This window comes from Cygnus olor, chromosome 7, assembly GCF_009769625.2.
Source record: "Cygnus olor isolate bCygOlo1 chromosome 7, bCygOlo1.pri.v2, whole genome shotgun sequence".
NCBI lineage: Eukaryota > Metazoa > Chordata > Aves > Anseriformes > Anatidae > Cygnus > Cygnus olor.
In genome coordinates this window covers 7,032,659-7,054,652 of record NC_049175.1, presented here as the reverse complement: position 1 = coordinate 7,054,652, position 21,994 = coordinate 7,032,659, and the positions used below count along the sequence as shown (strand labels likewise).

At 40.8% G+C, this 21,994-nt stretch overlaps 2 protein-coding genes across 6 annotated transcripts in view; both read left to right on the top strand.

The window, feature by feature from the left end:
• Positions 1 to 6,341, top strand: part of PARG (poly(ADP-ribose) glycohydrolase) — a 63,931-nt gene extending 57,590 nt beyond the window's left edge. For both annotated transcript variants that reach the window (XM_040564028.1, XM_040564026.1), the window contains exons 17-18: positions 3,577 to 3,705; positions 4,498 to 6,341. In XM_040564028.1, the coding sequence (XP_040419962.1) occupies positions 3,577 to 3,705; positions 4,498 to 4,667 (299 nt within the window). In that variant the 3' untranslated portion in view covers positions 4,668 to 6,341. The remainder of the gene's footprint in view (positions 1 to 3,576; positions 3,706 to 4,497) is intronic.
• Positions 6,342 to 18,517: 12,176 nt separating this feature from the next.
• The window catches only part of OGDHL (oxoglutarate dehydrogenase L), a 56,548-nt gene continuing 53,071 nt past the window's right edge, over positions 18,518 to 21,994 (top strand). Inside the window, exon 1 of one of the 4 annotated variants that reach the window (XM_040564022.1) lies at positions 18,518 to 18,708. The gene's annotated coding sequence lies outside the window, so the exon portion shown is untranslated. Of the gene's footprint in view, positions 18,709 to 18,729; positions 18,799 to 19,052; positions 19,213 to 21,994 lie in introns of those variants that run through there. The other 3 variants (XM_040564023.1, XM_040564024.1, XM_040564025.1) reach the window with 3 other exon arrangements.

Here is a 21,994-nt window from a genome sequence, read left to right as displayed (position 1 = left end):
GGTGGTTTCTGAAATGCCAGGTTTACAAGGATTTGTAGCACTGGAAATTTCAGAACCAAGGATATTCAATAGTACTTTGCAAAAGAACCTACGCATTTTAGCTCTCAGTCATGTAAATCAGTTGATATTTCTGGACCAGTCTTTCTAGCCTATGCCTAAAAATTCATACTCTTGCAAAGAAATTTGCATTTTTATTATTTTCAAACATTTGGAGAGTACTTTTTTTTTTTCTGAACAGCTTTAGGGCATTACATTATCAAATAAACAATCATCAGGCTATCAGTTTCATTAGTCTTCTATCTAATTGTCTCTTACTCATTGAGAATTTATTTTTCTCTCAATTCTCATTGGTTTCATAACAGTTATTTTTTGATTTCCATTAGACAAAACTGGTTGCAAAGTGCAGATTGTCAATACCAAAAGTAGGATCTGATCATGTTTTATTAAACCTTCCTAGCATGAATCATAATCAATGTTTTGATTTACATAAGGACTCCTAAGGACCCCTCTTGGATCTGAATTATAATATCGCTCTTTTTCTGATGTGTTGGTTTCTGATTAAAAAAAATACTGCTTATCTGATCTAGGCTGTAACTTGTTCAGCACTGGATGTAACTTTTAGCTTAAGGAGTGTTCCCTGGATTGCTTTATTTCTCCTCCATCAGTCAGAGCTGAGAAGCAAGGTATACTGACAAAAAGACTGCCAGAGTTGAGTCCATTTGGTGAGGTAGCCCATAAGAAGAGATGTCTTTGTAGACAAAGAAATGAGCCATGAGCTCATGAGAGTCAATAAATCTGCAGTGAACTCTGTTTAATTTTAACTTAAATGAAAGCTCAAAATAAAATATTAATAACTTTTCCTCTCGTTTCAGATCAACCTTGTTTCCCCCCCCCATTTGCCAGAATTAATGTTTAACAGCCAATTACAGCATTGCTGCTGTTATGAAAGTGCTCATTTAAATGTGTGTGTGTGTGTGTGTACTCTTAAGTCATCTCCTGTTTTTTTGGCAGGCCTTACAAAGAAAGAGATCAGTAACTCCTCAGTCTAACGTTGCTCTCTTGGAAACTGAGCTTAATTTCTTAGTTGACTCTGCAAAATCAATACTTAATAAAGAAAATTAAATGACAGGGATGTGCTATCGGATATGGACATAGTCTTTAGCATGTGACATCTTTCTCTGAGCCAGTGCTGACTGGAAATAAGATGATTTAATTTTTTGGTAGACTATGAGCTAGGAAAATGGTACAATAATTTGTCTTGTGTGTTTTTCATGAGACTTAGAGTTGCACTTGATTTGTGATAACCAAGTGAAACAAATGTTTCTAGCTCAGATACTTTTACACGGTCTTAAGTACTAAAGGCGTTTCTCCCTTTTGTTCTAGAATGCTCTATAAGGTTGTTTTAAACTGCAAATTCTCTCAATGGTTTCCACTTCTCTTTAACCAAATTATACCACAGAACAACCTTTTATGCTTCACAGGGATTCATAAATTCCTTGTTTCAGAATGTTTTCAAACTCTAAGATTATCAATACAACGTTATTCAACTCCCCAAAATCTTTTTTGATTACCCTCAATTGGCAGCGCATTGTAAAGTCAATTTTCATAATTATTAAATTAAAGATGAAAATATTTTTCATGTGACGTTCTTAAATGTATACACCATGATCCTTTCAAATGTAGTATCTGTATCTGTAACAGGGACTTCAGAACAACCAAGTGATTTGATATAAATGGATATAATTGGATAAGTTCCATAATGCAGTATCATATTTTATCATGATTTTTTTTAGTCATGAATTAAAGGAACGTGACTGTGTATTAAAAACATGGTTACAATCAAGGTCATAGATGATGTGAAAACTGAATTTGGCTTTATAAATGAAAGACCTGATAGTTGGAATTTTTCTCATTTATCTCAGTTAGGGATATTTCCACAAAATATTAGTGTGAACGTAAGACTTTAAATACTGAAAAATGTATGATTATATGATTGGGAAAGTTGGAAGATCTTGTCTTGGTTTTGAAACCAGAGGATGATTTAGCCATTTATAGGTGCAGGCAGGCCCTGCTGATAACCTCCTTTCCTCTGGGAAATGGGACTGGAGCAGAATGAAGTTGTTCCATGTGCCAGGTCTGTGAGGCTGAGTGGGTCCCCGACCGGATTTGTGTTACGCTGCAGTCCTGGGCTCACTGGGTGTTAGAAGAAAGTATGTCAATGCAGCCACTCCTTCGGGTGTGGGTCCTGCAGAGCCAAATGGGGTCACATCAGCTGGGGCACAAGGGATTGAGTGCTGCAGTCCCTTGTGCCCCAGGCTCTGTTACTGGTGGTCTCTTGTGTCAGTACGATGGAGGATTCAAATGGCCTCGTGTATCATTAATGCCTGGAAGGCTGTGAAGCCTGACTCTCGACAGAAATTTCGACCCCTGTTTCATGAGATTTATAGCAAGTCAAAATAAACAGTAGCATACTTTTAATATGTCTTGTGTAAAGTTAAACTGCATTGTTTGTTTGGAATGAATATGAAGATTCATTAGATTCTGTTCCCCTATGCAAGCTAGTTAATTAGGCCCTTTAAAAGCTGAACTACTGATGCTTTACCAAATTCACAGCTGGTTCAGTATTTTAATTAAAATATCGTTCCCAGATTGAGATTAATTTTCCATGTGAATCATGTAATTTATAACTTTACCTATGGATTTACCAGAGTTTTCTGATTAGAGAATGCAATATTTTATTAAGTCTCTGTTCATAGCTCAGCTATGAAGAGCTTTCTACTTAGTTTCCACTAGCAGGTAGTAATTCAGAACGTATGCTGGTTTATTTAGAATAAAATGTTTTCTACCCAGTAATTAATTAAAATGTGATTAATATTGTTATTGTAAAGATGATTATCAAAGCAGTACCCATAAGACCCCCCCCCCCCCTTTTTAGAGGTCAGAACAAGCCATCGTATTTCATGCTGCATAATTCTATTACAAGTAAAATGCAAACCTTAAATTGCACAGTAAGAGGCTGCAGAATCACAGATCTCTTGGGAGATGAAAGTAAGATCAGCTCCTGCTTGTGTGGCTAAGTCAGTAAAAGAGTAAGCTCCATTCCTTCAGAAGGAAGGCGGAGAATGGAAATTGTGACTTGCTGCAGTCACTTTTTACCCAACTATTTTGACTCAATTATAAATAGCTTAAACCAGGGTATAAGGTGGTGGCCTGTTTTCTTAGGCTGATGCACAGGTTTAGTGGGCAAGTAATGGCCGTGTGCAGCTTGGGACCGGGGGGGATGGACTTCACTTTTTTTATTCTTACTTTTTAAAGAGTTTATCCAGAAAGTAAAGGCAGTTATCGCTAGTGGCTGCACCAGAATACTTCAACGTTTTGAGCTGTTGTGCCCAATATTCTGTACTTTGTTTTAAAAGTGGAAGTAACTTATCTGCCTATCGTTCAAATTGCTTTGCAGTGTTCACCTGGAGATGGGTGGTATGATGATTTGCTGTAAACCTTAAGCTGTGTTTTTTCCCTTCAACAAATTGTTTTATCCTGCATTCATGAGTGTAATCTCGTTTTCTGTTATTTCAGCCTTAATACAGATATTGGCAGCTGCTGAGTCTGGACGCGATGTTGTTTATTTTACCTTTGGAGATGTGGAGCTGATGCGAGATATTTACAGCATGCACACTTTTCTCTGTGAGAAGGGCCAAACTGTTGGTGAGCATACAGAAATCTTTTCATACAGCAGAGACTTCTCTATAAGTAGAAACTGTCCAGTAAGAATTACTGTAATCGAGTTCTGTACCCAAGCAAGTGGATCTTGGTTTATTTGCACCTGTTTTAAGAGTTGGGAGTTCTTGATTCAGGGTCAGCTGAACAATGTTAATCTGTTGGACTTCTAGAGTCCTTGAATAGCACACTTAGGAGTTATGCTCCAGAATTTGGAAAATAAAAATACACATGGTAGACCAAAGATTTGTAAAAGTGTTTTTTTTAATATAACAAAAATAATTCCAAAAAAAAAAAAAAAAAGGAAAATCTATATACACCTTCTTCACATTGTTGATAGAGATGTCTTATCGTGGTTCTGGCTTAATCCTGTAATGCTGTAAGAAGAATTAGTAGTCAGATCTGTTATACAGCAGCAATACAAGAAAAGTTGTACATCCCTTGCCCCACTGTAACTGCAAAGTGTCTGCGATAGAAGCACAAAGCTAGGTAATTGGCAATACATTTGTAAGTGGTATGTATGCAAAGTAAAGTTCAGATAGCTTCTGCAGAAAGCTGAACAGAAAGTGGAGGGAGTCCACACTATGTTCTAAACAAACTTGGAAACAGCAGGGCTCCTCTTACGCAGTTGTCTACCTCCTCATTCACTTCTCATGTAAAGAATGTTCCTGGAGAGTGTTTCAGTGTGTGCGTGATTCTAGTCTTCAGTTGCAGCCATACATTCTTTGCGTAGCATGATCTTTATTTTTTTAAAACATATTATTTCTTTTTATTTTTAAGGGGACATTTATAGGCTGTTACTCAGATACTACAATGAAGAATGCAGATGCTGTTCTACTTCAGGACCAGATGTCAAGCTGTACTCTTTCATATATAACACCGTTGAGTCCTATGCAGATTCTACTGATGATGATGATGATGAAGAAAAAGGGTTGTGCTTTGAGGACTAAAATAAATGTGCTTGATCAGAATACTGTTCAACTCCTCCTCCCACTGGTATATTGTTTGAATTGCTGAGTGTAATGTATGAATTGGATAACTTAATATATATTGATTGCGTTGGTAGTTATCAAACATCCAAACAAAAATTGAACTATGAGAGAAGTGGTTTTTTTGATAGTTTCATACATGAAAACCTTGTTCATGTGTGTACAGAAAGGATTTCCTTTGCAAATCTAGTTTGCATTATACCTTGTTAAGCAGGAGATTTTGGACACACTTGTATTTCAGTCAAGAGATTGCTGAAAGACTTCAGAAGATTTCTCTGTACTCTTCTGCCTTTATTTTTGAGAGATCTTATCTAGATTTCTCACTGAACGTAGTGCTGGAGTATGTGGAGCTGTATCGCTCCTGGGCTGATTTTTAGAGAGAAGCACTGTAAGGGTCATTTGTACTGAAAGTTGTAATAATTTGATTACCTCGTTAAGACTGCCACGGTACTTTCATTGTTCTTATCAACTTTTTCATTGATTTAACTTAATGTCCTGTTTCTAATATACTTTTTAATAAATGGTTAAAGATGAAAAGATTGTGGAGGGAGCTGTAACGTATTTCACAACTGCTTTATCTTTACCAAATCAGACAGAAGTTATCATGAAGAAGTAGAGAGAGTCTGAAGTATAGAAGGTTAGGAAAATGAGAAATGTGATCAAAGTTATAAACAGAAAGAAACATTTTTCATGTGAGACTTCTAAAAGCTGTTCTGTTGGTGCTGTTACAACTGAACTGAACAAGGTCTTAAACATAGTATATCTGAAGTTTCTCAAAGTTCACTGTTGTTGGCAACTTCATCTGAATTAATCGTGTTTATATTCTCATATCAGTTCTCCTTTATTGCAATGTCCATATATGTGAGCATAAGATCCCCATGGGATAACGTAAGGTAATGGAAATCATTTACTTATCAGTGGGAGGAACATCTTCAAGCTACAGATGAGAACGTGTAAGGTGTTGTTAGGAGTTTGTGCCCTTGTCTTTTGAGGCATGGGAATGATTATGTTGAAGGAGGGTCAAAAGGCATGTAAAAGCTGTGCTATTATTGTCTCTGTGAATACCAAATTAATGTTTCTATAGTACATTAATATTTTACACAAAACTGCAGATAAATCTGTGAAAAAACTTTTCCAGGTCTGTGTACAGGGCCAATTCAATAAAATGTTAGTTTTAGAAATTTAAACTGAATTTAAGTTTAAGCCCAAATTGCTTAGTTTAACCTCTTCTGTATTAGATTTGTCTGGTCTGCCATAGCTATTACCAGCTTAGCAATACAAGTAAAACAGCAGCAGGAAACGTAGGGAGCTAAGGCTGTAGTACCAACACATCCTTTTGGCTAATGTCTGATAAGACCTCTCTAATTCTGAAGTATAACTTAATAATTAAATGCTGGAAGCTGTTGGTAGTCTGGCTTGCGATAAAGCACTCACTGCTTGAGCTGCTCAGGTGGGAGAGCAGCATTGAAGTGTTTTGGTCATTTGCAAATACCTGCAGAATGCTCCACCAGGGTGTTGACACTGCAGTGGGCCGGTTGGAAGTGTATTGCTCAAAAGGTGATGGACACAGCAGCTTAAGCGATTTCTTCCTATTATTCTTACCAGCTGTGGTTTTCTCCACCCACATCCGTTTTAAGAAAAAAAAAAAAAAGGGGATAGAATTTCAGGCCGTTTGCAATTTGCATCCTCTAGGTTAGTGGAAATCTTTTCTCCTGCTCCTAGTGCTTCAGTGTTGGCTAAGATTCTGGCAATAGGAATAAGTGTTTTATCATAAGCTCTTATTTTGGCATTTAGGTTCAACTATGACAGTGCTTCCAGATGCACTGCTGATGACAAATGCCCCTGGTTAATTAAGAAGAAAGATAGAAAATTGGTGCTACCTGCCAAGTTTTCTTCACTTAACTACTCAGGATTTCCTATAGAAAAGGTGAACAGAATTTGTTCCTAACCAACTGGAAGAAAATATAGCAAAAAGCTTTAGGTGGCTAGAGGTGACCTCCCCTTTATTGTAAATAAATACATCTTTATTAGTGCAATATTCATTGTGAGGGGAAGTGATGTTTTTGTGTATGAAAAATGTACCAAATAAGATGGCAAAAAATTCTACTTCAACTCTGGAAACAGAAAAGTATATTTAACTCTGGAAAGATTGTCTGAGGATCATACAGTAGTGTATTCAGTTGAGAGTTTTTGCAGTGTCAAGTATTTCCAGGAAATTCCTAGTCATCTTCTGTAGTCTGTATTTTCACTGATACCAGAGGCTTTTCTAATATGGGGAAGAATACCTTTTATTTGAAATTGCTCTTTATGATGTTTCCCAAATGCTTTTTCCTACAAAATACGGTTATCTGAACAGGAGAAAAAGAAAATTAATTTTTCTGTTTGTGTCATCTGAGTAAGAATGATACATCCTGTGTTCTACCTTTTGTCCCTGATCTCGTAAAGGGCAATGTTTAAGAACACTTGGAATATGACTTTGATTGCAGGCAGGAAGATGATTATATTTTTCTTGTGTTTTTTCATTTGTTTTTGTTTTTCTGGAAGCAAAAGAGCTGAGAGTTAACAAGGTAACAATGGTGTTAGATTGCCATGACTTTCTAATTCAATAAAGAGCTACACTGCCCAGAATGCTGCATGTAGAAGCAGGAATTTTGAGTCAGCCCAATATGTGTTCTGCATCTCACTTCTTTCATCCAGCCACTGTTCTCCATTTATAAACTACCTGAGATGTTTCCTTCAGCTAGAGATGCATTTTGGTGCTCTGCTTGGAGCAGTGTGGAGTGGAGAGGCTGAGCATCTTTGTGCAGCCCAGTAAGCTTCAGTTTCACTCTTCCAGAAACCTGTTTATGGAGTATTGTTTTTTGTTTTTTATTACTTTAAGGATGTTTGCTATATGTTTTCAAATAAACTTCTTACCAAAACTATTGTTTTATACTTGTTTTAGCAGCTAAATTGAATCCTTAATATGAAACAACAACAGGCAGTCATTTAGATTGCAATGTTGCCTCATAGTAAAGTTGGTGACAGAGCACTTCAGTTTGTTTTACAGCTCTTGCACCTAAATTCCTCAGTTATGAGGTGTTCTTATCTAAGGATGAGTACCCATTACTGTATATATTAATTTATAGACTCGTGAACTGTTCCTGATGTTCTTCAAAATTTACAGTTTATGCATCATTATATTATATTGATTTTTTTCTGGATCTGTATGCTAATGTTTACATGATTTTTGTAGGAATATAATTAAAAAAAATGATTGAAGCAATGTGGTCTGCTTTGTCTCTTAATATACTTCTGAGGACAGAGAAATTCCAGCACATTTGAATATAGATGACACAATGCTAGTGACTACAGTAACAGTTGTACCTCGTGACTGTTAATCCTACAACAGTAGTTAATCTAATAATTATTTTGTCTCAAAATAATGTTTACATTGTATGACAGTGTAGCAGATGATTCAGTCTGCATAGCAATTTAAAAAGGAAGTAACTACTGTGAATTTGGAAAGCATGAGCATTAGTGTGAGATTTCATACACATATATGGCCATATGCAGACATTTTGATATTAATTCCTAATTTGTGCTTGAGAAGCAAGTAACTGTTCAGTTGGTCTTTGAACTTCATGAAGGAAATGCACTTAAGAGCCTAAGGAAATACAAACAATGAATGTGTTGCATAAATGTTTTTCATGGTTTGTAAAAGTGGGACTGGCTTCTCCTAAATGGGAGGATGTTAAGAATTGTTTTTCAAAAATCAGTAAGGAACTATATTTTTAACATTACAGAAAATTAGGATAAAATAACCTCTGATTGCTCCTAAGGTTTTAAATGTATCTGAGTTTATGGAAGTTTGCTGTGTGATTGAAGCCACTAAAGTCTATAGTCCAGCAGCAATTGCAACATAACTTAGATTTCCTTAGAGATATTTTTAAAATTTGTATAATTCCAGCCAAATACGTTGGATCTTTGGATTTCTCAAGTAAGAAGTAAAAAATGACTTTTGGTGCATCTAAAGAAGTTGCTGTTTATAACATCAGTGGCCTTGTGGGGTTTTCATCTCTATTTTGAAAGAAGAGGAAGCAGGATAAAAAAGGCTTGTTTTTAAAAGGTGCAGTTGTAGAATTAGTAAAAACCTGCACTTGCAGTGTGTAAGCAGCCATCACATTTACTCTCACAGTGGATCAGGGATCTGAGCTGGTTATGTGCTACCTCAGAGCATTTCAACTAGCTCTAGCAATGAAGGGCGGTGTTTATGTGGGGGCAGATGAACCAGACACTGCTGAGAACTCAAGTTCTCAATTACCTTGAGCAATTGAATGCTAAAATATTTTTCTTAATTTGCTTCCTCAGTTTGGACATGCACTGAGGATGTTTCTGTATTTAAATACCATGCAAATCAGTCTTAAGTCAACCTCAGGGCAGTTCAAATGGCAATCCCTCAGAGCAGCTCCTAAATTACAGAGATGCTCTTGGTGATTGCTCCTTCGTATAGCTGTTCCTTCCTGCAGTTGCTCCCATTTCCTGGCTTATTTATGACCCTTTTTTCTTCTATGTGTAAGCCATACCCAGATCTGAGGTGTGTGTTAGGTAAGTTAACAAATATGCAAATTCATCTAGTGTATTTGTTAAAGGAAGGTCTGGTCTGAGGCAGGCAGAACTGTCCTTGTGATGTTCACAAAATGCAGTCTTTGGTGGCAAACCAAACGGAGGGCCAGATAATGAAGTTCACCAGAACCACGTGAGCAAGCAGCACTGACTAGGGGTGTCCCGTATAATGCTCTCTCCGGCTGCCCACACGCTTGCTACCACGCAGTAGCTCTCCCTCTATCCTCAAGCACTGTTTGTTGTTCCTGGTTTTAATCTTTCTCGCACAAATGGCTGAAATATTATCACTACCTAAGAGGTGTCTGGCTAAGCATTGTACAGCCTGGAGACAGTAGGCTTCAGGTAGCTGGAGGACTGGGTAGAACAGGGTCAGTGCTGTTCATGTTATAACCTGTAAATAAATCCCAGGTGATGAGGAAACATGAGAAGTTGCTCAAAGACACTGCTTCTGCTGTGGGAAAGTGGCTGCTAGTCTCTCCTGTCCCAACCTGTCACCAATCTAACTGCGGCTGGCAACCTCGCTCAGGAATAAACTTTGTTAATGGCAAGTACAGCCCTGACAAGAAAACTCCTTAGGGATAAATGACAATTGCAATCGCACAGTCATTTTTTTTTCTCAGTTGCAAACCATTGGCTTCCCAGCTATGTCAGTACTTGGATACCGGAGTCCCAGACAACCAGATTTCTCAACATCCAACATTTACATTCCAAGCTGTTCAAACGTTCTCTCAGCCTAAGCAACTTCCTAGGATGGATGGATGGATGTAGAATGCTGGGTTACCAAAAGCTGCTATAAATTCCTTCAGGTTCACCAATGTATTTGTGGATCAGCCAGAGTAGAGTGAGCCAATATTAGTGAAATCTAGATGGATATCTTCTGTGTGTGTGTATATATATGTACACACATATATAAACATCCATATATCTACCAAAAGTCTCCTTTTAGTATTTTGTGGTACATTTTTGACAAGAGTGAACACAGCCATAAAGCCATGGAAATTGCAAGATGCTGCAGCTGTCTGATTTTTTTTTTTTTAACTAAAACTTGAGTATTAATGATCTCGGTTTGTGCTAACAGCGTTTTATGCTCGTTTATCATTGCTTAAGTGAGTGTGACCTGGAAGCTGTACAGGAGGTATCTGTCACTGATAACTCCATTACAGCAATACCATCAATTTTTGTTTAACGGAGCTGTCAGCTAGGGTTAATTACGTGGTTCTGGCAGGTGGCGCTTGGTGCGCAGTTAAAGGAAGCCCTGGTATGTTCCAAGTCCTCTCATTAGTACTGTGGCACAGGGCTGGGAGGTTTATGGATGCATGGAGATGCGCGCACACCATGCTGTGCACGCTGGTTGATGCATATTTTGCAGCAGCTCCAAGAAGCTGTCACAAACCATTGGGAGTGCAGGTTGTTAATGCATAGTTACTCAGCTGTAAACCTCCCAAGCAGAGAGCAGTGGAACCTGTACACAGCAGAGCTTTTGCAAAATATTTATTTTTTTTCCATTGCAGGAATTTGGACTGTTTCACTTAGGAAATCTATTTGTTGAATTAATCTGTTACGCTCTTTTCACATCAGGTGTACCTACAAAGGAACGAACACTCAGGCAAGTTAATTATCTCAAACTATGACCTTAATGTGTGTATAAAACTGTTTACTTCCAGTTGGAAGCGAAGGAAGCTAAATCAAGCCAATTAATTTTGAGGAGTATCCACTTAAGATTTAGATGTAGTTTACTAAATCTGCTTTAGAGATGCATCGGAAGAACCCTCCTGTATGTCTTTGTTAGTAAGGACATCACTCCTGTTCAGATGTATACTGCCTTCAGCTGGAATTTGATGGAAAGCGCTGAATTTGTGAATTTATTTCATTCTTCAGAATGCCTTGGAACACCAGTTACAAAAAAGATATTGTATAAATCAAAGTGTTTGACCACGGCAAGAAGTTCATTTTGCTAAGATCTGAAGATTTACATTTTCAAAATTAAAGGTTAAGAAAACTGCTTTGAATAGCTAAATTTCATCATTGAATAACGACAAGATTTTCTTTAATGTACTAAGAATTGATTGGATCCGAACCAAAATGTCATGAAAATAAATTAAGGTAATTGTATTTCGCACCCTTTTATATAATGGATAAGGTCCTAAAAAATTGTATTTTCAAATCCAGAGCTAACTCTGTCTTCAAAATGCCTGCATTGTAAGGTAATTATTCTGCTGGAGTTTTAAGTCATTATTTCGCCTGTTGCCTGAGGAATTTTACAGCAGAACAGTATTAATAAGATGCCAGGAGTACAAATTTAATAACTTAATCTCTGTCATAAACAAAATTCATATAAACAAAGTGGCATTTTCATTCATAATTACTTGATCTACTGCAAATATGGGTCAGGAATTAAGGGATGCCTGATTGCTACATGCTGTGGAAAATCAAACCTTTTGCATTTTGAGGAGAAAGGCAAAAAGATCAGCGTGTGCTGAGGAAGGACTGGACATACCATAACTTGAGAAAAGGAGGCTTCTAATTCTTTCATGCTGTAAATCTCAGCCAAGTGGCATTTAGACTTTATTGTTGGTGATGACAATTCCCTGAGCATTCATGATGAAAAAAACACCTACTGATTGATTGGGTCCGCCAGTCCTTCATTCCGCCATCTCCACACACAAAAAATAACAGCCAAATGCAGGAGACTAATAATGCAACAAAATTTAAGCTTTTTTTTTTTTGCTATCTGAAATTTGACCACTTGATTATGGGCAATCATGAGGACTAGATTTTTTTTTAGTGAAAATTAAGTACCTAGTCAGTTGGAAGACAGATGACTTTGTGATTTTTTGAGTTTTTGACTACTTAAAATTGTTTGTCGGTCATTGGCACGTGAGATCCAGAAACAATCAGATGAACTTGCACCTTCCGTATGTCAGTTTTAGGCATTGTTTCCTTTGCCTATTAGGAAAGTTTTGGTCCCAGCAGATTCAAGGGTTTCAAGGCTAATTGAATTCCTGTTTGCTTTAAACAAACATCCCCCTCTTTTTGCCTCAAATCTTGATTACATGCAACCTTCAGATAGCCCCCGAAATGTCAATAAATTACTTTTAGATTGGTTTCTGTTACAGTCCAGTAAAAGCTCCTGACAGATTTGTGTAAAACTGTACCCATGAAAAATGTTTGGTCTATGGTCAAATAATGCATTTATATACTTAAATGAACAGGGTAAGTAAGGCTTTGCTGTTCTGAAAACTTGTGGCAATAACCTGATAGAACTATAACTTCAGAAGTTAAATCCAGCTTCAAATCCTGATCCGTAGTAATACTCGGCCAGTGCTTTATTGAATGGTGTGCATATAAATGTTTAGATCACAATGACCATATTTGTTGTTTCAAAATAAAAGATTATGCCAGGTATTCACTGCTGCCTTAGTATTTCTTCAGGGTTGAGACAAAATACGAGTAACTGGTAGCCAAAGTACCATACTGTCATATCTTGTATCTTACGCATTTCCAAAAAATGAGTATGCCCAGGTGGGGGAGATTATCTGAAGTCATCTGGGTGAGAGAATGAGACAGAAGGTGAGGGGACCTGAGCTGCTCTGTTAGGGTTCAGGTGATACAGGCTGTACCTTTTTGTTACAAAGGTAAAATGGACAAGTGCCACAAAACTGGACCTCACAGATGAGACCCATGCTTGAGAAGGTGCTAACTCCGTCTGAAAGGCTTTGTTTACACAAAGTGCTTGCTTCCTCTCCTTGTGCTCTGGTCTGCTGGCCACATTGCCACTCGGCTCCTCAGTGGTGTCTCGCCGATGATCTCAGCCGTGGCCTGCAAGGCTCACCCTGTCTGCACGAGGGATCGTAATTCAGTCTCCACCTCACTCTGTCTAAGCCTCTATCGCATGCGGAGCGCCCGTGGTGACAGTGTGTGCCAGCTATTCTTAGCGGTTTTAGAGTATTGAGTGAACTGTCAGCTTCAGACTCATTTACGTAAGATTTGGGCTAATCACAGTCCCCAAAGTGACACGCAATCCTTGCTCTTCAGAGCTAGATCCTTCTCTTGCTACAACGTGCAGCAGTGGTAATGAGTGAGGATCATGATTTGCTGGCTGGATTGAGTACAAAATGACAGGTAGGATTTATCTCTCACTTTCCAAACATTTTTACAGAGTTTTCAATTTTTTTCTTTAATTGGCTTCAGTGACAGCCTGCCACAAACAGTGTGCAAGTCCATGGGAGCGGGTGTTATGCCAGAAAGGTCCTCTGCTCTTTAAGGCACTGTCTGTAATTGCCTTTGACTGACATGCAATGGGGATAAAAATAGGGATAAAAATCCAAACCTAACATCATTATGATCTAAATCTCATCTCACTGTGGCTTCTGCCTTTCACTTAATGGTCTTCTTCTTCATGTAGTGTACTGTGCGTTCAAGGTGATATTACGATTAATCAGCCCAGGATTTCACACACGCACTCAAAATGCTTTAAAATAGAGCTGTAGCAGTACTGTTCTCACGTTAGTGAAACAAACGCCCTAAAGGCACCCTTTGTTCACTGGCCTGGCAAGAAAGCTAGAGAAACAAAAACTTACGGTGTTGGATCCAGGGCACCACAACTGCCTCGTGTTAAGAAGTGTTAATATGATTCAATGAGCTCACCATCCATGGATGAAGATTTGTAAAATAGGAGGGTTTGTCGTGTGAAAGCCTGAGCTGTACAGCAATTTAGTCTGCAAGGAACTTAAGAGCAAATTGAGAACAACTTATGCTGAGCTAATAAAACAAGCACAAAACAACATGTTGGGGGCAAGCTTTGGCTGAGCTGTTGCATTTTTCCAATAACACCACCATTATTTTTCTGAAAATCCATCCAGTGATATGGTGGCTGCTAATGGATTTGCAGGCCAGGGGAAACACGAACTGTGAGCTCACCGTGATGACTGAGATTCTCAGACTGTTTCCTACTCTACTGGAGAATAACTTTACAGTAAAATACAGGCAACAAAGATTAAAGGAAGTGCAAAGCTGCTTCAGTTATGAATAAGAAATTCTAATACTGCCTAGCTGCTTCCAGCATTGTGAAATTTTCATAATGGTGGCCATTTAGAAACGAAGAAATTATTGTTACTCTGAATGTGATAGATTTGATGTTTACAGCCCACCCTTGAGCCCTTGGATATTTTACATTAACACTTTTGATAAAGGTCCCTTTGGGTCAGGCAACAGGGGAGAAGGGGTTGGGGGCTGCAAGAGGAAAGTGTTAGAAAGAAATTATGAAGTTTTAACTGTACAACAGGTTTGAAGAGCAGCTTCAAAGGATTCCATTAAAAAAGAAAAAGAAAAAAAAAGAAAACAAACGGTGCCAGAACAGAAGTAAACAGAAAAGGCTGTATAGTTACTGCAGAATAACTCGGTAGGAACAGTGCATCTAAGAGAACTCTAGCTTTGAGGCACAACATGGTGTTGATTAGTACAAATAAACCTCTTCAAGAATCACCTTTCAGCAATTACAATCAGACACTACCACTGTGGCTTCAAAAGCTTCATTAGCAAACCCTACTCCCAGGGAGAGCTGCAAACCTGAGATACCCTAGAAGTTTTAACTGATGGTGAAGTGTCTTGCCTTATTTATTTTCTTCCAAATTAAAGAAGAGGAAAGATAATTACACATTCCCTCATCAGGTTAAATAGCATTAAAAATCAAAATAGATCCTCCTGAAGAAAACACAGCCAGTGGTATAGAGTGAAAGATGAGGATAATTTTTCCATTGCTGATGTCAGGGTACCTTAGAGTTTTATTTTCACCTAAAAGGACAATCTGAAAAAATGTGGTGTGTTTTAGATGTAGCTAAAAGAAAGCTATCAAGAATAAATATTTCTGTTTTTTGTGAGGAGTTTCTTATGAAACACCTGCAAATATTGAAAACAATTTTCTAGCAATTTTCTCCTAACCCATTGTTAAAATAGAAAAACTAGCATTTCTAATTCTTTCTGAGTTAAGGAAAAGGCAGTTAGCACTGCTTCGCTCGTCATCAACATATCAAATGCTAGTAGGCTTTTTTGCAGTGCCAGCGTTGATTCACTTCCACAGTTAGTGGGAAGACGCCTAGCTGCTTCCCCTGCTAACTTGCTAATTTCCCAATAAAATATAGGATAAGTTTAGTGCTCTATGTAATTTCAACAAGAATTCATTATCTGGCAGCTAAACGTTGTATGCCAGTGTTCTTCCCTAGCCTACCCCTCTTGCTGCCTTGTATGTGCTTCCTTGATATAATACAGTCAGGTATCAGAGAAATAATTACAGCAAAGGGTTGCTTCTGTTATTGTATTTGTAGTGCGCTAATTTATTAGCAAACACTTGTGAAAGCCAGACAGAAGTTATGTTTTAATGATTTTCATTTGGCTCTATTGCCCAGCTTGTCTCTCTCAAATGGATCCACGGATCCATACGCCAGACATACGGGTTCCTACAGTGTGATTCTACCTACGAATATGTTTGGAGAACAAGAACAAACTTGAAAATAACCTGTTGGCCAGAATCGGTTGAGAAGCTTCTTCCAGTTACCTTCATCTTCAGTAAAACATTCTGTAGTTTCTTCCAGGGCAATATAGCCTGAAAATTTAGAATGAAGAAAAATTGAAAATGAAACAGGTGCTATCCATATAAAACTATAGGTATGAGTTTAACTGTTGACCAAATCATAACTGTATGCTTAACCTTAGATTTGACGTGACTTCTGCTGTGAAATTGGTATGAAACATAGATGCTTCTGTCATGCCTGCAGGAACTTTGGAGGCCATACTGGGCAACCTCCTGCTCAAAGCAGGGTCAACACTGGAGTCAGACCAGGGCTTCGTCCAGTCTTGTCTCGAAACCTCCAACAATGGAGCATCTACCATGTCCCTGGGTCCCTGTTCCGCTGACAAAAAAGGAAGATAAAATAGACTGGGAGAAAGCATTAGTGCATTATGGACATGGATTCACTTGTTGACTTTGTAGTAGCAAGCGTAAGGTACTGAACCTGGCTGTGCATCTACTGCAGATAAGAAGCAGGGAAGGGTATTCCCAGACACTGGAACTCCTTTGAGCCAACTACGGCAAGCATCATAGGATATGCACTGCTTGTTTCATTAGGCTTGAAGTGAGCACATGCCTTAGCATTTCCCATTTGCCTTGCTTTAAGAGATGGTACTCTAGATGCAAACCTGTGAACATGTTTTTAGATTTAATGTGTAATAAACACACTGGGAAATAAAGTAAAATGGAGTTTCTAGACTTGGCTTATGAGAACTTCTGGTAAGCATCAGCTCTAGTGAAATTACATTACCAATAACAATGAAGAGTTGCCAAAAATATATAAATACATCTATCTCAGGAGGGGAAGCTATTAATGAGATTGTCCTTCTATGAGTAATCCTGTATCCAGACCACCTCCTATGAGATTACCCTTTGAAGAAACAAGCCTACTGAGAAGTCTTGCTGTGTTATTGAGAGAGTTGTGTGAAGCAATTAACCACAGGAACTGCAACACTGATTGCGAGTATCTGCTGATCCGGCGAGGATACTGATGTACCAAAACCAAGCAAGGACAGAGGACGGCATGACAGAGTCATGCAATGCTATACAGTAGAAAAAATGATAGGTCAGATCAAGCCCCTTGCTGTTCAAGAGAACCAAAGAGCAACACAGTGTATTTCCAAAACCAGTTTGGTTCTAGATTTGTTAAAGTGTGCTTTGTTTTTTTTTTTGGTTTGTTAAAGTCGGTTGGTTCTAGTTTTGTTAACTCATGCCTGAGTTAAGAGACAAATAAACGTAAAACCAAATCATGGTGAGGCAGTGTGTTTTTCAACACAATAGTTTTTACATCCAACTTCCATTTCAGAGGTACTATTGCAACTATCCTGTGTTACATATTTAATACAGTGCAAAACTCCTCTGACATATAAACATCAGTTCAGTACAGAGCTGGCATCAGATCCTTAGCAAGAGCTGATGGGATAGGCATTGGCAGTTCAGTGGGAGTGACAGGAGGGAAATAAATAGTTCTGACAAACAGTGGGAAACTTGGGATTTGCTCCAAAGCACAATAACACAATTAGAATTTTGCTGTTTCAAGCATGCATATTCCCAGTGTGTGAAGCATTTAAAAAAAAAAGTTGTGGAAAAGGCGAAAGGCTACAGGGAACAAAATAAACACCCAAAACCTACAGTAAAATCTTAGTGTCTATCCAACCATACTGACCCTGTTCACTGCGATGGTATTCAAAGTCAGATTTGACACATGGATTTCCCTCTGAAGTAGAGGGAAGGTCTGCTTGTCCTCACCATAATTTTTAATTGAATTTATGTTCAGTCAGCATAACATGATTGCTCTAAAGATGGCTTCTGTCTGCTCATAATGAGGTTAAAACTCAATTAGCAGCTGTAGCATCCAATAATATTTCACCACTTGCCAGAAGGCTCAGCCAGCACCTGGCTAGCTGCAAGCAGCTGGGCCAGCACGTTTCCCTTCGCAGGGGTGGTGCTGAGCTCCCCGTCCAGCATGGCAGTCACCCTCCCTGTACCTGTGGGGCTGCTGCCCGTCCTGCTGCTGCTGGCACTGCTTCCCTGGGCTTTTCCAGCACTAACGTCATGTCACAAAACACCTTAACCCTGAGGGGTAATCGTTCAGCAATTTCTGGAAGACACACAGCTGCTGGGAAAAAATGGTAGCAAAAATTTTTGATTTACGTGAGGATCAAGATTGCAATCAAGAATTGTAGTAATGAATAAGCCCCATGGAAATCTGTGTGACGATCACAGGACAAAGCCCCAGATGAGGCCTGGTGGGTTTCTTCCTGAGGTTTATACTTTTAATTTCTAACTACCTGACCCTGACAAGCCCACTTTTGGAGTGCACCTTTGCACAACACAAACTGCAGCTCGCTGGTTGCCTTCCTTTTAAGACAAGCCCAGTTTTCTCACTATTTGTATCTTATTATTGATGCAGAAAGCTACCAAACATGGATGTTTACGTGATGGCGTCGGCATTTACCTGTAGCATCAATGTCAGGGGCTGCGGGGACAGTTGACCTTGGCTGCAGGCACTAACTTGACCAAGAGCAGGTAAGTAAGAAACGTGTCATGTGCCGAATTATCACAGAACACAGGTGTTTGTGGTTTGGAGATGCCCGGGAGAGAGGACAACGTGGAAGAAACGAGCATAAACAGGGCGCGAGGGGCACACCGCTAACCGCGCTGCCTGGCCCCAAAATGGCGGCGGGCGGCCCCGCTGAGCGGCTGCGGGGTCTCGGCGCGGGGGGCGGGGCCTACGTGGAGGCGGAGGCGTGGCCTGCGCGCGGCGGCCCCGCCCCGCCGCGACCTTCGCGCGCGCACGGGCCGTTGCGGCGCGCGGCTCACGTGACGCAGGTAACGGTCCCCGCCCGGCCCCGCCCCGCCCCGCCCCTCCCCTCCCCTCCCCTCCCCTCCGTCAGCGCGGCCCGGGCCCGGCCCGGCCAGGTCGGTCAGCGGCGGGACGGGGCGGGGGGGGCAGCGCCGGGAGGCCTCTGCGGGCTCCAGGGCCGGGAGCTATGTCGGGGCGGGTCGCGGCGTGGAGCTGCCCCCGCTGCAGGCGTTGCGGTGGGTGCCGGGGGCGGGAGCCGGCACGGCACGCAGACGGCAGCGGGCGGTCAGGCCCGCTCGGCGCGGCTTCCCCCGGGCGGGTCCGCCTGGCCAGCCTGCCGTGCTGGGGCACGCTCCGTGCGTGAGGGACGGGCCGTGGGTGCGGGCTGCGCAGACCTCGGTGAGGCTTTTGGCCCCGTTTCCCACAGCGATCTCCTGGAGAAGCCGGCTGCTCGCCGCTCGGACGGGCGCCCGCGTCGCTGGTGAAAAACTGGCTGCGTGGTCGGGCCCAAAGGGCTGTGGTGGACGGAGGTAAATCCACTCGGCAGCTGTCACTAGCGGTGTCAGGGCTGTTCTCCTCAGTGTCTTTGTCAGTGATCTGGGTGAGGGGATCAAGTGCACCCTCAGGAAGTACGCAGATGACACCAAGCTGGGCGGGAACGTCGATGTGCTCAAGGGTAGGAGAGCTCCACAGAGGGGTCTGGGTAGGCTGGACCGATGGGCCAAGGCCAGCTGTGTGAGGTTCAACAAGGCCAAATGCTGGGTCCTGCACCTGGGGTGCAACAACCCCCTGCAGCGCTACAGGCTGGGAGATGAGTGGCTGGAAGCTGCCTGGCAGAGAAGGACCTGAGGGTACTGGTTAACTGCTGACTGAGTATGAGCCAGCAGTGTGCTCAGGTGACCAAGAAGGCCAACAGCATCCTGGCTTGTGTTAGAAATGGTGTGGCCAGCAGGGCTGGGGAAGTCATTGTCCCCCTGTACTCGGCTCTGGTGAGCTGCACCTCGAGTACTGTGTTCAGTTTTGGGCCCCTCACTACAGGAAGGACATCAAGGTGCTGGAGCATGCCCAGAGAAGGGCAACAAAGCTGGTGGAGGGTCTAGAGCACAAGTCTTTTGAGGAGCAGCTGAAGGAACTGGGGTTGTTTAGTCTGGAGAAGAGGAGTCTCAGGGGAGACCTTATTGCTCTCTATGACTACCTTAAATGAGACTGTTGCAGGGTGGGGGTCAGTCTCTTCTCCCAAGCAGTGTGTGATAGGACAAGAGGCAATGGCCTCAAGTTGCACCAGGGGAGGTTTAGGTTGCGTAACAGGAAAAATTTCTTCACAGAAAGGTCCGTGCAACACTGGGAAAGGCTGCCCAGGTGGTTGAGTCACCATCCTAGGAGGTATTCAAAAGACATGTGGGTGTGGTACTTAGGGATGCTGCCAGACCCAGTACAGATGCGGTTTAGTGGTAGACTTGGCAGCGCAAAGTTAACAGTTGCACTTGATGATTGTGGAGGTTTTTTCCAACCTAAATGATTCTGTGGTTCTATGAGTGCATGGCCTGTAAAATTCCTTCAGTTCAACTTTTTGGATGGAGAACTGTGCATCTTTATACAGTGTGGTGCCATGGCTGAAATGAAAAGCTTTTAGCGTGTGGAGGTATATATTCCTGAAGCAGCCTTATTTGATAAAACTATTCCATGTGCCTCTAGTTTCAGTGATCCGTTTCAGCTTTTGGAGATGCTTCCAAAAGATATTAGCCTTTGCAACATGTTTATATTTAATGTGATTTTGAAAAAAGCTGGACAAACACTTTATCAGGTTTGTCTCACTGTTTTCTTTTTCATGTGCTTCTATACCCTTCAGAAACCTAGCTAGAACAATTACCCCGACTATCCATGACATTGGGTCACATCTAGACTTGAGGATGCCAGGGTGAAAGCTAGCTCATAACGTGAGACACACATCCAGTGCTGCAGAACAGCCGTAGAGATTTTCACCTGCTTAGGGCTTTCATTTACTTCCAACATGGTAAAGGTGCTTTGGTGCGTTAAATATCAAGTATTTGTTCTGGCTCATTGCTTCTTTCTTATTTATTAGATCTCTGGTAGAGGTTTAATTAATATCTTCCTTTAGGTTGTTTCTCCCTCAGCTTGATGCCTTGCCAATCACTGTTTTCGTTTCAGGGTTTGATTTAGGAAGCATAGCAGAGTGAACAATCCTACTTATTTCTGCCTTCTGCCTGCTGTCCTGTGTGCTGATTTTTGACCGACAGTCTGAAGGCTGAGTGGGCTGGAATGGTCTGTGATCATGTTGGTGGTCTCCAGTTCGATTAGCTGCTGACAGCTGACAGCTGTGCTAAACAGCAGCGTGTGCAAGAGGAGGAAGTAGGAAAAAGTCAGTTTTGTTCAGTGAAATGAATCTGTAGTTGAAATCTGACTGGAATTACATGATTGGCAGCTTTATACCAGTGGCAGTTATACCTCGAAGTGTGGTTCTGACCCCATTTTGGAATTCAGATGGAAGTTGGAGGACGTGACTGGTACCACTTACAAACTCTTTGTTTCTGGTATATATTATGTCATATGCATAATTTGCATCCGTTTTCAAATCTCCTAAATTCTTATTTTCCTATACATTTTTCGCTGAGTGCTAGAAAGATCTACACATCCACCAGGCAAGCATTTTAGCACGAAGGAACATGAAATTACATGTGCTTGAGAAGTTTGTCACTGTAGTATGATAAGGAACAAATCTGCACCCCCTGAGGTATGTGTGCAGATGTTTGGTGGCAGAGGGTGGGATTCACATGGGATAAGACCTGTGCAGTAAGAATTTCTAGGAGAATGGGCACAGATACAAAGGCTGTGTCACATCTCACTTCTTACTGTTACAGCAGGTTGAAATGTTACTAAGTTGTGTGAAATCATGCGATGTGTCTATAGTGGTTTTAGTGCGATTATGTCTTAGAGAGAATTATGTATGTAGACAATACATTTTTAAATCTATTGTCCCAGTTGCTCTGAGCTGTTGCAGGACGTAATTTGATTTCAAACCAGTGCTGATATTTATCTCCCCGTGGTTGACTAGGAGCCCTAATCATAGGCAACGTGTTGGGACAGGAGGAAGTCAATGTTGTAATAAGCTTTAAATCTGTAAAATGGGAAATGACAAGTGAATACAGGTAGACAGGAAATAATGTTGGTGTGTAGAGGATCCAGCATATTAGTAGCCTAACCCTTGCCGGTTGGGTGAAAACACCAAGCGGAGAGAGAAGAGCACGTGGTTTTGAGGTGGGTTTTGTTTGTTTGTTTAAAGGAGGGTTGCAT